Raw genomic sequence first — 15,753 nt, forward strand, 5'->3', positions numbered from 1 at the left:
GTTAAGTTCATCATTTATAGCGCCACACCTTTTCCCATTTGGCCCTGGATCTAATTCCCACTTTAAAGATATGGATATGAATAGAAAAGGGCGAGTCCATTTTAGTTTTAGGTAAAAATGCAAAACTGACCTTTTAATTTTCACTATTTTTTATTTCAGTCCTCTAACTTTTAGTTTTGTCAATTTAGTCCTCTAACTTTCAATTTTTGTCAATTTTAGGCTCTGTTACAAGTTAGTCAGTTTGCCGTTAGTTATGCTTGAAACGACATTGTTTTACTCTATTTTTTTTAAAAAAAAATTTAATTCGAAATTAAAAGAAATTAGAAAAACCTGAAAAAAAAAAAAAAAAGAAAAAAAAAAAGAGAAAACATTAAGGCGTCGTTCACTCCCCTGAAATCAAAACAAAACAAAGAAACAAATCAAATCCCAAACGTAAATCAAAACAGAGAAACTTTGAGAGACCTAAATCTATAACTTTGAGAGAGAGGCTGAATAATATCCTATAAAACTTACATTTATAGAAGCATCAATTTGTAAGAGAAACTTTGAGAGACCCAAATCCATAACTTTGAGAGAGAGGCCGAATAATATCCTATAAAACTTACATTTATAGAAGCATCAATTTGTAAGCTCGTCCAATTTTTGCCTCCTATCTATGAATTTTTCAACATTTGATGCTCCTATAAATGTAAGTTTTAATACTCAACAGAAAAAGACACCAAACACACAGCAATTCATTGTTCTGCTACTACTTATACAAAAAAAAAAACACACTAAAAAAACTGGGTTTTCATCACTTATCCAAAACTTGGCCAGAGCTGGAGCTACAGAGTACACCTATCACCGATTCTGTCAATATAGGGATTCTCGGTCTAAATATCTCAGCCTCAATCTCCGCAAATCGATCTTCATCAGAACTCAATCATCGATTCAGTCACCTTCATCTCGGAAAACCGATTCACTCTCTCTCTCAATCCGACTCAGCCTCTCTCTCAAACGGACTCGGTCTCTCTCTCTCAAAATGCCAACTCCCTCTCTCTCTCTCAAATCCGACTCAGCCTCTCTTCCTTTTCCTCAAATTCTCTACATTAGGGATTTGGGTCTCTCAAAGTTTCTCTGTTTTGATTTACGTTTGGGATTTGATTTGTTTCTCTATTTTGTTTTGATTTCAGGGGAAGGGAATGACGACGTCGTTCCCTTAATGTTTTTTTTTTTTTTTTTAAAGATTTTTCTAATTTCTTTTAATTCCGAATTTATTAAAAAAAAAAAAAAAGAGCAAAACGGCGTCGCTTTAAGCATATCTAACGGCAAAACTGACTGACTTGTAACAAAGCCTTAAAATTGACAAAAACTGAAAGTTAAATGACTGAATTGACAAAACTGAAAGTTAGAGGACTGAAATGAAAAACAGTGAAAGTTAGAGGGTCATTTTTGCATTTTTGCCTTATTTTTATTATACTTATGAGCCGATGTATGCATTTAAAAATGGGTAGTTGGATGGGTGGATTTTTTTTCTTCTTCTCCTCCCAATAGTATTATTCTTTCATTTTGGGGTTTGAATTTGAAATGCTATAAGTTTTCCGGGTAACGCATAATATATTATACAATGCTTCAAGGACTGTCTTAATGTCCTGCTGCTCGTAAAATAATCACCCGCTCACCCATATGTTTCCAGTCTTTGCATACATATCATCATCATCATCATCATTATTATTATTTTTATGGAGAGATTAATTAAAGACAAATGTGATGATTTCTTGAAAATTTACAAGGGGTTGCAGCAAGTCTTTTAAACTAGTGGTGGGTTGAGTATAGGGTGACAATTTTTATCCATATCCATAAACTTGCCTATTACTCACCTTATTAGAATAAGTTTTAACTCAACTTATTTGAATATTTGGATTAAATAAATAAAGATCCATTATTTAATTAGATAAATCTAAATGAATAAATCTACTAATACCCACTAAATTCATTTAAAATTAAATCCCACAAATGCTAAACCCTTCTAAAATCTAAAACTTACATAAATGGTATAACCTTAAACACTTTCCCTAAGATTTTATGAGCCAAAACATTAATTCTAGAGAGAGATGGAACGTACTTGAATAGCGATTTGAGGTCGGGCTTTGACGGTGGCATAGAAGGTCATTGAAGATCGTTGAAGGGCATCAGATTTCTCAGGTAAGTCACTCAATTCTTGGGTTGATATCTAAGTTAAAGTTTTCAAGAATTTTGGGTTTGGGGATTTCAGAGACAAAAAAATTTTGGGTTTGGGATTTTCAAATTTTTTGTTTATTGTTTTGTGATTGTAGTTGACCATGATTTTTTTTTTGGGTTTTTGTATTTTTTTTTTTTAATTGTCATAAGAAACACTACTAGTAAACAAGTTCAATGGGCAATATAATCTCTGTTTTTCTTTTTTTATATAATTTTTTTATTATTTATGCGTGATAGCCTCTGGAAATGTTATGTTGGGTTGCTGCTATTTTGGTTTATGTGGGCATTTTATTTTTGTTTTGAAATTTGTGGATGGTTAGTATAGTTGTTTGAGATTGCTGACCAAGTGTTTGATAGAATGCCTGTGAGAACTATACTCTTTTTTTTTGGTCAACCATGATATAAAATAAAAGCTAAGAATTAACCAGTCTATTACAAAACATGTTGGCTTTATCAGCAGCCAACAAACCTTCCACCACAGGCGGTGGATTACAAAAAACATGAAAACTATACAAAGATTGCGCGCCCATTTTAGCTAAAGCATCAGCGCATTGATTTGCTTCCCGAAACACATGGGTCACACGCTTGCCTGGAAACTCTTGCAACAGGTTCCTGTAATCGGTTAAGAGTGGTTCCATTAATAAATTTTCAGTACAATTATTCAGCAAAATCACAACACTCAAAGCATCAAGTTCAATAATTAGCTGCTGAATCCCCATCTCCTTATCAAGAATCAACCCGTCCCTAAGAGCCCATAGTTCAGCCAAGGCACTGTTAGTGTAGCCGATCCCCCTAGCAAAACCCTTCAGCCAATTCCCATCATGATCCTGTAGCAAACCCCCTCCCTCTGCTTTATTCGAATTCTTCATAGCTGATCCATCCATATTGATCTTAACCCAACCTCTTGGTGGCTTCTCCCACCCCACGGGAATCACAGATTTCAATTGCTTGGCCTTATTCACAAAGCCAATTGAGAAGAACTCAGCACTACTTTGAAAACATCTTCTCCAAGCTTGCGGGTTAGTAGTACCTGATTTAAACAAAAAATCATTCCTATGTAACCACAAATGCCACAACCCCATCGGAAATAGCACTTTCCAAAATAAATGGGCAACCTCACATTCTCTAAGCTAGTGGTCTATGGTTTCATTGCCTTTATTACACATTCTACACATTTTATCAAGGTTTAAACCTCTTGAACCCAACACATAAGCTGTGGGGAGACTGTCATGGAGACATAGCCAAATGAAAAATTGAATCTTTGGAAGAGTATCAGTTCTCCAAACCCACTTGTAAGACATAGAAACCGGGTTCAGGGGATTTAAGCCCCTTGCAATAAGATAGGCTGCTTGAATAGAAAATGATCCATTCTTTGAATGGGCCCACATAAGACTATCTCTAGTTTGAGTACCACAAGAGAAAGGTGTAGCCCGAATGGTGTTTAGGACATTACCGGGAAGCTCAAAAGATATGCTTGAATCCTTCCATACAAGATTCTCATCAAAACACTGTCGCACTGTTAACTCATCTTCTCCCCGATTTAAGGGGCCTTCAACCAACTCCCTTAACCTCCCACAAGGAAGCCAGAAATCCTTCCACATATTAATAGACTCACCATTACTCACTGTCCCTCTTAAACCCTTCACATATATAGGGCCTCCCTTTTTGCAAGCAGCCCAAATCTGTGAACATGGCAATTTTCTTCCTTCCTCAAACACTCTACTGGAACAGAGATATTTGGCTGCCAACATATTAGCCCAAGGCTTCCCCTCCTCATAAGCCAGCCTCCAACAAAGTTTGGCTAAAATGGCTTCATTCCTTTGTTTCATTGAATAGATCCCCAAGCCACCCAGCTCTTTTGAAAGAGTAATAGTACTCCATTTTACCATATGCATTCTCCTTTTCTCCTCAGTTGACCCCCAAATGAAATCTCTCATCATTTTATCAAGGGAATCACAAACTTTAGCTAGGATGTTATGGCACTGCATATAATATTCGGCAATAGGGGCAGCAGCTGTCTTAACCTAGTTTTCCAACCAGCCAACTTACTTTGGACTTTATCAAGGATAAAATTGAAAGCATTCCCCACTCAACCTTTATGAATGATAGGGAAACCCAAATATCTACCAATATTATTTGTAGCTATGATACCAAGCCTTTTGCATATAGTCCCTTTTTCTCCTTTCTCCTACTAGAAACGTTGGGAGAGAAGAAGACTCTAGATTTACCAAAATTCACCTTCTATCCAGCTAAGTTACAAAAATTATGAAGGACCTCCATAATGGCCGTGCAATTCTTATTGTTAGCTTTAGCAAACGATAAAATGTCATCTGCAAAGAGCACATGAGAAAATCTAGGACCATTTCTTGAAGCTTTGATCATATCCCACCTATTCTCCTCACACATCCTAGAAATTGAGCCCCTAAAAACTCCATACAAAGGAGGAACAGATAAGGAGAGATAGGATCCCTTGTCTGATACCTCTTGATGGACAAAAGGGTTGGAGTTTACTTCCATTAAAGAGCAGCGAAGTAGAAGTAGTTGACACACAACTCATAATAAGATTGATAATATTATCAGGAAAGCCAAAGTGAGTGAGCATCATCCTTATGAAACTCCATTCTAAGCGGTCATAGGCTTTCTCTAGATCAATCTTCACCACCATGTAACCATATCTTCCTCTCCTATTTCTCAAGGAATAGATCAGCTCCTGGGTAATAATAATATTATCTGATCCCCTTCTACCTTCAAGGAACGCAGCTTGCATGGGAGAAATTAGCTTAGGTAGAAGAGGTCTAAGCCTATGCACAAGGATCTTAATAACAATTTTGTAGATGGTATTACATAAGCTAATGGGTCGGTATTGGCTGACAGTTTCAGGACCCAATTGCTTGGGAATCAACACAATCAGAGTTTGGTTAAGGACATCAGGCACTTTTTGATTAGCAAAAATTTTCTTCACCTTATTCTTCACCGAATCTCCAACAACAAGCCAGAACCTTTGGTAGAACCCAGCATGTATCCCATCACACCCCGGGGCTTTGTAAGGCTTCATAGAACTAAGAGCATCCCAAATCTCCTTATCGGTTGGCATCCGACGCATAAAGCTTGCCTCCTCTTCTTCTAACTTCATACACCAGTTTGAATCCCAATTCTGCACCCAAGGACAGACTATTTGTTCTGTTTGATACAGCTTAACAAAACTGTTAGTAAAGATTCCTTGAACTTGGTCCAAATTGTGCACCCACTCCCCGTCTTCATTCATAATGCTGTTAATTCTATTCTTGCTCCTTCTAGCCAAAGTAGTTAGATGAAAGTAAGTAGTGTTTCTCTCTCCATAAATGGTCCAATTGACCCTAGACTTCATAGCCCATAACTCTTCTTCAAGCTGAAGGATTTCATTGTACTCTCTGGATAGCTGCTCTTGGAGATTTATCAAGAAATTACTAGGACTATTAGCAATGACTCTCTAAGCCCCAAGTAACCTGGCCATGAGTAGTTTCTTTTTTGCAAAGATATTCCCAAAGATTTCTTTATTCCAACTTTGAGCTTTGATAGTAAACCTAGTAATTGCACCCATAAGATCATTCTCCATACCATTCTAGGATTCTCTAACAATGGCAGGAAAATCATTGTGACTCATCTACATAGGTTGGAACCTAAAAGGCCGACTTGAAGCATTAGATACATTTGAAGACAAGCTAAGTAACAGAGGACAATGGTCAAGTTAACTCTGGCCAGATGGGTTACAATAGCTTTAGGGAATGCTACTTTTCATTAAGGGTTGGCCCAAACCCTATCCAGTCTACATTGTATAAGACCCCCCCACTTCTCTTTTATTAGTCCAAGTAAATTTGGGCCCCGAAAAGTCCAAATCCATCATACGACACTCAGACATACAATCCATAATAGACCGCACCCTCCTTTGACAAATTGGATTACCCCTAGCCTTTTCCTCCTTAGCAATAACCTCGTTGAAGTCCCCCATAAGAGCCCAAGGAAGGTTATGTAAAGTAGCTATCAATTTAAGATTTTCCCAAAGCATGCATCTTTCAACAAACCTAGGACTAGCATAAATGACACTAATAATCCAGTTAAGGGATTGAGACCTTACAGGGATAATTGCATGTGTCTCCTATTCAATTGATGCTAGGACCTCAACATGCACCATATCAGTCCTCCATAGGAGCCAAATGCCACCAGCGAAGCCAATAATATCAGCTACCACCGACCCATCAAAAGGCAGAGACTCAATCATTTCCTCAGCCCCAGCACCACTTAGTCTAGTTTCCATGATAACCATCAACATTGGAGCATGCCACTCCACTAAATCCAACACTGTTTTCTTGAAATGGGGTTTCATAGCACCCCTACAATTCCATATCAAAGTATTCATCATCTTAAAAGGAAAAAGAGACAAATCAGCAAACACTAAGGAAGATGGATCCTCAATGGTTCTCAACTTCCATGCCCCCATCACCTCTGCTTTGCTCACCAGCTTCTCCTGGAACAGAGTTACCGAGTGGTGAACTATACCCCTCTCCCTTACTGATATTTTGGTGAGAAAGGTACCTTGAATCCTTGCTTCTGCATATTGGATCATCTTCACCATGTTCAGATTCCCCAACATAACGCATTCCACGGCTTTGTCCTTAAGCATCTTCCTCTCTGAATTCTCCATTATCATCACCTCCTTTTCTAACTCGGTCAGCGATTTTTCCGAGAGTTACTCCCCTGAACTTGCCTTTAACAAGGTTGAGCTTGGAGGTGGAAGGGGCGGCATTGCTGGTCTGTCCGTCACAAACCTCCACCACGGATTTGGTGTCGACTCCCATGCTGTGTTCAACAACGGCAGAAACCCCAGCCTTCTGCTTTTCGCCATCAACGGAAAAATATTCTTCCATGCCAGCATCAGCTCCAAGTCGAACCACCCCCAAATTTTCGTTGGGTCTTGCTTGATCCACTTGATTGTTTCGTCCCCTATTGGGACTATTTTGCCTTTGTAGAACAACGCCCATTTTTCTGCTCCCTCCATGTTTGCTAACACTCCGAATTTTTTCTTCCCTAACTTTACTTCGTGTAGCTGGCTTTGATAAAGACCGTGGAACTTGAGAAAAACCATCAGGTAACAAAGCCGGCCCATTTTTCTTTATTGGGCTTGAGTTAGCCACTCCATTCTCACTAGCCGGGCACATATTCTTCTTTCGAAGGTGAACATGCCCCAGCTGCTTTTGTCTATTACTGGCACAGTTTTCCTTCTTAAAAATACTCTTCCCATCAGTTGGTTTATTCGGATTTGACTGCTGTGAAATTGGTGCCTTTCTTTTCCCAGCCGCCCTACCACTATCAGATGAACTAGCCCCATTCTTGTCATAGGTCGAATTGGAAGACTCACCCATTTGGCTTCTCTCGGCCCCTGTTAAATGGCTTGCGCCGAGTCACCAGCATCCACTCCCTATAGTCCTCTTGTTGGCTTATCAGACTATTTTCCAAATTAGAGTTAATAGCACCATTTCTCTACTCTTCTTGACCTCCATTCTCTTGACTATCCTGCGTGCTTTTAGCATACTCACGCACCAAGAAAGGGCAGACTTCCCTATTATGGCCGATTCTCCCATATTCAAACCAGAGGGTTCCAATACCCTCACACTGAATGACTTGCTTAAGCTTCCCAAGATAAATAGTTTTAACGAGAGGCTTATCCAGGTTCACTTGCATGCACAAACGGGCAAACCGCCCTCTAACTCCATTTGTCGTATTAGCATCAATTGTAGAACAGGGCCAATAGCTCTACCTATCTTTAACAAAGCATTGTGTTCATAGAATTCAATAGGCAACTCAGGCAACCTAATCCAAACTACAACTGAAGAGAGAGTTGATGAGGATGCTTCGAATTCAGGCTCCCACTGCCTAATAGCAAGGAAATTCTGACCTATAAACCAAGGCCCTTCTTTTAGAACGTAGTCCACATCCTCACTGAGCTCAAACTTGATAAGAAAGAAATCAAATCCCAAATCTATACATTCCATGCCTCCCTTCAGGTCCCACATACTACGAATCTTAGATACCAGATATGTGTAACTCACCTTTCTTCCAAACGATTTAATGATTAGTCCTTGATGCCAAGGAGCACATATCTGTGTCTTCTCCTCTCTGGAAAAACATACTCTGAGGCTACCATCTTGTGCAACTTCATCTTCATTATCAGATTCAATGTCCTCTTGCATCTCACTATTAAACCCAAAAGCTCTCTCAAAAGCCCCAAGAATGCATCCCACCAATTTATCTCTGTAGCTACCAATCCTAACATAAGTCTTATCTCCTTGTTCTCCTTCCAATTGGTGGCTATCCTTAAACTTCTTAGTGCTACGGGCCAGGTTATCAGCTCCCTCATCAGAGCGTTTCAAACTTTCTCTCTCCATTCTTGAACTATACTCTCATGGAACTCAGTTACGGGTTGTTCTCTGTTATTAGTGTTGGTAGTAATGGTTTTAGTACATGCATTTTTTTGTTAATGGAATCTTTTAACCTCATAACCAAAAGCTTTGTAATACAGTGTGCCTTTTATGCTTTACATGGGTGTCTAAGGTCTAAAGGTTGATGCCCATAGGTGTCTTTAGCATTCTAAACTAATTGTTTGTATAATGATTAATGTAATGCTTAATAATTAAATTTTAGCTGAGAATGCAAATATATAATAACTGTAGCAGAGAAATTGGATGCAAATATCAGCACTCTGCATGAGATTGTGATACTCCAACTTCATACTCATACTTTCTCAGTTTTAGTGACACATAAGGCTTCCCTTGAGATTTTGGAACCAAATTTTTTCGCCATATTTTTAATTGACCTTCTTTCACATTTCTTAACATTAATTCCACAAGCCAGTGAACCGGGCAGTTGGGTTATTTCCATATTGCAATAACCAAACTATGAAAAACTTCGAATCAGGAGCAAGATCCCAGGAAATCTCCTGCAAATGATCAAACAGCATGTAAGTGACACTTAATACCACATCCAAAAAAGAACAAGTTACTAATACCATACCGTACCTTTCTTCTCATTGTTTCTTTGTTCTCATTTATTCATATGAAAATGTGCTCTCATACAAAGTATGGTCAGAATTTTACAAAGTTCTTCCAACTCACTACGCGACAATTCAAAAAACTGTCTGTGTATACTTTTATCACACTACTTATTGAATAGTCATGTGACTTGTTTAAATTATTAATGAATCATGTAATTATTACAAGTGGATGGTCTTTTGAACTGCTACATAATGGGTTGGTTGGAGGAAATTCCTCAGATTTGTCCTTTGAAAACACTTTTGTTTTGTTTGGATGCTAAGAGAACATAGGAAAAAGGCTACCAGGAAACACAGACCTCCACCAAAATGAACAAAACTACAATGTGGCATAGAATTCTTCCATATTATGGATTCCAAAACCGCTCACACAGGTTACAGCAAAAAACTAATTTAAAAAAATTCAATATTTTCCCTCAATTTTCTCCGAAACCAATTAGACAACTAAGTAACTAATGGATATAGCAACAAACTCTGCAAGTGCAAAGCAACTGTTAACTACTTCAAACCCATTACTCAGCCTTGCGAATCAGGTTCTCCAAGAAGATCTTGAGCATCGCGAATCAGGTTATCCCTCGGGACCTTACGGTGCCGTTTCGCTCCTCCCTTTCCCAAACCCTTGCCTCCTTTTCCTCTTCCTGACATTTCTCTCTCTCTCTGATTCTTTGGTTTTTCTTTGGGGTTTGATTGGTCGTCGGCCCAGCTGGCCCAAAAATAAAATAAAATCTTGACACCTGGCAAATCTCCAACCGTCGATCGGCCCAACTGGGTTAAAAGACCTAAATCTCTCTCACACGATCGGTCTCTACTGTCACTCTCATTCTCTCCTCAGTCCTCTGAGCTCAGCCTCTGCGCCTCTGCCTCTGACCGGAGCTCCTCCTCCCCCTTCTGGCCAGTAAGTCTCTCAAACTATCATTCTCTCTCCTGGGTTTTTCAAAAAATATTGTATCCCTGTCCCCGTACACGTATTCGTGCATCATAGACTAAGTCTTGAAACGACAACCGTACTTTCCATCTTGTTTATGGAGGAAGTGTAACTTGAACTCGCTTGTTTGCATATTTTCAAACAAAATTCCAGAAATCTAACTAACTTACCCAAAAAAAAATTTTAGATTTCTAACTGTAATTTGGGTCTGACTGCCCCTTGTACGCTCTTCTTTTTTCAATGAAATCTAACTGACTTACCTAAAAAAAATGTTATGTGCACATTCTTAGATTAGTATGAGGTTTTATAGCAAGTTCCCTTCAAATTTCTGTCATGTCATTAGGTACAACATGAGTGTATTGTTGATATATTATGCCACTTTTTTTAATCTCTATGCAGTTTCATAATTCCGTTAGTTTCTTTAGCATTTAACTGTCAGGTTTTGGTACATGATGTATAGTACTTCAATTGTTTCCCTGCCTTTAGGGTGAAAACAAAATGCCACTGGGGTTGATATTAGGCTTAGGGAGGGCATTTCGAAGAAAGCGGCCATCGTCCCTTGACATTCTCTCTTCAAAGAGGGCGCCGCGAGATTACTACAAGGGGAAGAACTGCAAACCAACTGGATTCCATACCCGCAAAGGTGTGGCCATTTAGCCCTGCATATACAGTAATCTGATTGTGGTTTATTGGTTCATTGAGCATTTCTTTGTTTGTTGAACATTTAGCCTTGTATCCCAACATAAGTATTATGCTGCAAAAATTCATTTGTTACTACCCGTATCATGTGTGCTGAAATACTGCAAAGTAGAAAGAACGCTTATGCTATGTTAAGTACTTCGCTTGCTTCTTTTGTAATGCATTTGGAATATTGATGCAGGTGGATATGTTGTGGTGAATGAAAAGCTGCCTAATTATGTAGTCCCAGATTTGACTGACTTCAAGGTACTCATTTTTGTAAACTTTAAAGACTATTTGTATATATTTGAATGTTGTGAGTCTTCAAAGGGAAAGGTTCCTTTGCTGCTTCACATTGTACAGAATGCTTATTGACATGGAAGCTTTTTGAGGCCTCGTTTTATTGTTGCTCAAGAAATCCCAGCATTTATGTTGCTTTGCTTCCATTTCTAACGTTTATAAATAGTAAATTCGCTCATGTTGTCCCTCCCTTTTGGTGCAGCTAAGGCCTTATGTCTCACAGTGCCCAAGAGAAGTTAAAACTGCAGAGGCAACTGATGCGGCAAAATAAAGCCAACATGTCCACTTCTAATACTCTGGTGATTTTTGTGCCGAACAACTTTGAGTATTTTTGAGAAAAAATAATATCAAATTTGGATTTTACTTCCCAAATTAGTAGATTATTAGCCTAATGAGTACTTTCGCCTCTTGTTTCATAATTTTAACCGTTGTCTCTCTAGAATGAAATAGACAATGTGAAAATTTTGGTTGGATGAAAGTATACGTCACTTGTATGCCTCCCTCATTTCCCTCATTAACTATGAATGGAAGGAATACTATTTAATGTTAAAATATTCCAACCTAGACTGAATTACACAACATATGGATTTTCCTTGTGTTTCTGATTTTCATTTTTTGATAATTCAATTGTTGGGGTTCCTTTTACATTTGAATAAAACATACTTATTTATCCAAAAAAAGAAAAAATAGTTGGTGGTAGGCGGGGATTTGAACCCTTTACAAGTGTCATCTTAGCTTTAATAGATGCTAAGTAAGTGCTCTCATAATATCTTAGCGATGTTGGTTTTTATATACAAAGATCATTGAATGGGGACCAATTCAGGTTCTCAACACTGCATCTAATGTGCCAAATTCTGTGGATACTTCTATATGCACATTAGGCACCGATATTGGTGAAGAATTTTTGAACAACAAGCTATTGCAAATGAAATTTATATATATATGCAAAATAGCTGAGATTTGGATTACAAGGCGACTAATATAAGAAAAGCTAGGCCGCTGCTTTATGTTTGATAAAATCGCTAAAAGCATCCAAGGAGGCCAATGAGCTTGCTGGAAAGCCTCGCTCAAACTTGGCACCAAGTATCTCAGACTGCCTTCTGATCTCATTGTCTTTCAAAACCCTCTGCATCCCACCCAATATATCATCCTTGTTTACCATATCAGCTGGGTACTTCTCTGAGACCATGGCCCCCACCTTAAGATGATTCACCACCAACATGGCATTATAGTATTGGTCACCCCTAATAGGCCATGCCAAGAGTGGGACCCCACGCACAATTGCCTCCACAGTAGAGTTCCAACCACAATGAGAAACAAATCCACCTGTTGATGGATGACTCAATATCAACAACTGTGGTGCCCACCCGTGTATTATCAAACCATTCTTCCCTACTTTCCCATCCAACCCGTTTGGAAAATAATCAGATTTCTTTTGGATGACCCATATGAATGAGTTTGACCCGGTCAACTCCTCCAATGCTTTAGTCAGCTCAGGGTACTCCTCCATTGTAGGACCCACTTCACTCCCGAATGACACGTACACCACAGACCCACGTGGCTGCTGATCCAACCATTCAATTACCTGGTCCTCAGTGTAATTGGATTCTTTATTGGGTCGGATCTCTTGGTCCTGGACCCGGAGCAGCAACGAGTCCGAAGACTCCCAAAACTGATCAGGCAACAAGGGACCCACACCCCAAACAGGCTTGCGTGTCAAGTTTGCCACGTAATCGAGAAATGGACGCTCGAGATCATCACACGTGTTGATCAAAATTGCTGCAGCGGATTCCACTTCTTCCACCCAAGGAGCAGGCTCACCCGGAAAAGGCGGGCCACGTGGAGGACCACTGCCACGACCACCGCCACGACCACCACCACCATCACCTCGTGGGCCCTCCTTTTGTTCATGAGGAGGGCCCATCTTCATCCAATGACGCCTTTGCTTAAGATCCGAATACTTGAGAACCATGTCTTCGGGTAACCCGGGAAGAGTCCGAACTTCGCCGGGTGTCATGTCTCCGGGTCGGGCAACCCAAATAGCGTGCTGGACGGCGGCCCAGCAGGCTCCAGAAGTGATGAAAACGACAGTGGGGATGGCGAATTCGGAGAAAACATGGTGGGTGTTCTTGTTGATGATGTGGTCTACGATGGCACAGATGGGTCGGGTCGTAACCCCCGGGTCACGTTGGAGATACCACCCATGAATGTCTTTGGTGAGTTGGAAGTGGAAGAGAGGGGAATGGAGGAGAGAGGAAGGGATAGAAGAAGTAATATCGGAATCAACAAGAAGGGTAATGCTGTAATTTCGAGAGAGGAGGAGTTTGCAGATCTCAATACAAGGGAAGAGATGGCCTTGCGCAATTTTGGGCACCACCAAAATCTCACCTGAGCTCGAGCTTGAAGTTGAAGAAGACATCTTTAATTGAACTTGTTTTTCATCAACATAACAGAACAAAGCTGGTATTTGAGGGTTGAGACTTGAGTCAGTGAAGTAAAATTAACTTTGGTTGGATAAAGTGACCGACAAGTCTTGGTTAGGAATGGCAACGGGTCGGGTTCGGGCCGGGTTTTTTATACCCGGACCCGACCCGCGGGCCAAAGCCCGTGGCCCGAACCCGGCCCGTTTACTAAGCGGGTTTTTTTTCGGGGCCCGAACCCGCCCCTACCGGAGCCCGCGGGGCCCGCGGGCCCCGTTAAAGGATTGGGCCCAATTCGTGGCCCAACCAAAATTTTTTTTAATTAATTCTTCAATTTTGAAAAATTAAAATAAAAAAAAAAAAAAAAAAAAAAAAACACAAAACATAAAACAGAATTAAAACACAAGAACACGCATGAACACAAACCCAAAAAATTCAAACACAAGAACACAACCCAAAACATTAACAAGAACCTAACATTAAACCGTCTCTAGCAAACCCAGAAAAACCCAAATTAATTATCCAACCAAAATTTGAATAAACCCAGAAATTTTCTTTGAATAAACCCAAAATATCTTTGAATAAACCCAAACCGTCTCTAGCAAACCCAGAAATATCTGTGAATAAACCCAAAATTTCTTGGGAAACAAACACACAAATCCAAACACCATACAACAATACAAACCCAAAAACACCATTCAGTCCGTGAGTATCACAACCTTCACTCCATAAACCACCGTTCAATTTGTGAGAAGAGAAATTGAGATAAGAGAGAGGCGAGATTAAAGAGAGTGTGTTAGTGACTGAGAGTGAGTGAGGGCTGTGAGAGTGTGAGGCCGTGTCGGACTGAGGGTGTGTCGGAGACTCGGAGTGACTGAGCTGAGGGAGAGGTAGTGACTGAGCTGAGGGAGAGAGGCGTGAGGCAGTTTCGGAGTGACTGAGCTGAGGGAGAGAGGCGTGAGTGCTGAAGAAAATAGAAATGAGGGATTAGGGATTTAGGGTTAGATTATAGGTATATATATAGAGAGGGTACTTTTGTAATTTCTGAGTACCGGGTTTTTATCCGGGTTGGGTTTCGGGTCGGGTCTCGGATTTTTTTTAAAAACCCGGACCCGACCCGGACCCGCTTCGGGTTTTTTTTTTAAAACCCATACCCGACCCTATTTCTAATCGGACCGGGTAAAATCCGGCCCATTAGGGTCGGGCCAGACCGGGTACCCGCAGATCGGGCAAAAATTGCCATCCCTACAAATCACTGCATACTGTTTCTCCAGTTGAACAACAATGTAACAAAACTGATCCACCATCCAAATGTGTGATCATATCTATAAAACGTAAATAAAGTACCAAAATAGCTTGTCATCATAGTCGATATTTCTTTAAAAGGTGTGCTTTTCACTCTTTGAATGGGTGATGTCCATATCTTTTGAAACAGTGTGTCCTGGAGGTTATGGCTATCATATTAACTATATGATAGCAATCTTGTCAACCACATCCTCTGTACTGCCAATTTAAACTATAAAATGTGCAGCAAACATTTGGCAAGCAACAGAATTCTCTCAAGCAAAGTTGCAAAAGTTTATTATTGAACTTTTATTTTTTTTATAGGTAGTTTATCATTAAACTAAAAAGTCCTAAAAGGAAACACCTAGTTTTACATTGAACCAAAATTAACAGAATTAAACCACCAAATACCATAACCATGACAGAACACAATGATAGCTCTTGCTCTCATAAATCTGAATCCTATGAACAAACTTCCCCTTTCATTTAGAGGTCCAAAGCAAGAGTCTACCAGAAACCACCATCCTTAAGATAACAATGGAAGAAATATCATTGACTTCTATAACCCACAGCTAAATACCTCAAAAGCACAGATCAACTGACCTAATCTAACATGTAGATTTTTGCTAAACACCTCAAAAGCAGAAAAATCAGTCAGATCAAGTGACCTAATCTGTATTGGGTAGGTAATCATAAGCTCACCCTGCATAGCTCTGTAAGATTGCATATTTCTTGGTATCTTCCAACTAAACTCAATACAATTAAGTCCCACCATAGTACCTAATTGGTATACCAAAAAGATCATAAAATTATGAAACATTTGTTGTATTAATATATATATA

At 39.6% G+C, this 15,753-nt stretch overlaps 2 protein-coding genes across 2 annotated transcripts; one reads left to right on the forward strand and one right to left on the reverse strand.

Moving 5' to 3' along the window:
- Positions 1-9,753: 9,753 nt before the first annotated feature.
- Positions 9,754-11,761, forward strand: LOC111996209 (uncharacterized). Its single transcript, XM_024028163.2, has 4 exons — positions 9,754-10,199; positions 10,716-10,872; positions 11,110-11,174; positions 11,410-11,761. The coding sequence occupies exons 2-4, from the start codon at positions 10,728-10,730 to the stop codon at positions 11,476-11,478; spliced, it is 279 nt and encodes a 92-aa protein (XP_023883931.1). The 5' UTR covers positions 9,754-10,199; positions 10,716-10,727; the 3' UTR covers positions 11,479-11,761.
- Positions 11,762-12,124: 363 nt separating this feature from the next.
- LOC111996193 (probable UDP-glucosyl transferase 73B6) lies at positions 12,125-13,948 on the reverse strand. The gene has a single exon (XM_024028151.2). The coding sequence runs from the start codon at positions 13,624-13,626 to the stop codon at positions 12,199-12,201; it is 1,428 nt and encodes a 475-aa protein (XP_023883919.1). The 5' UTR covers positions 13,627-13,948; the 3' UTR covers positions 12,125-12,198.
- Positions 13,949-15,753: the final 1,805 nt, after the last annotated feature.

The sequence above is a fragment of the Quercus suber genome, unplaced genomic scaffold (genome assembly GCF_002906115.3).
Source record: "Quercus suber isolate HL8 unplaced genomic scaffold, Cork oak 2.0 scaffold_731, whole genome shotgun sequence".
NCBI classification, from domain to species: domain Eukaryota; kingdom Viridiplantae; phylum Streptophyta; class Magnoliopsida; order Fagales; family Fagaceae; genus Quercus; species Quercus suber.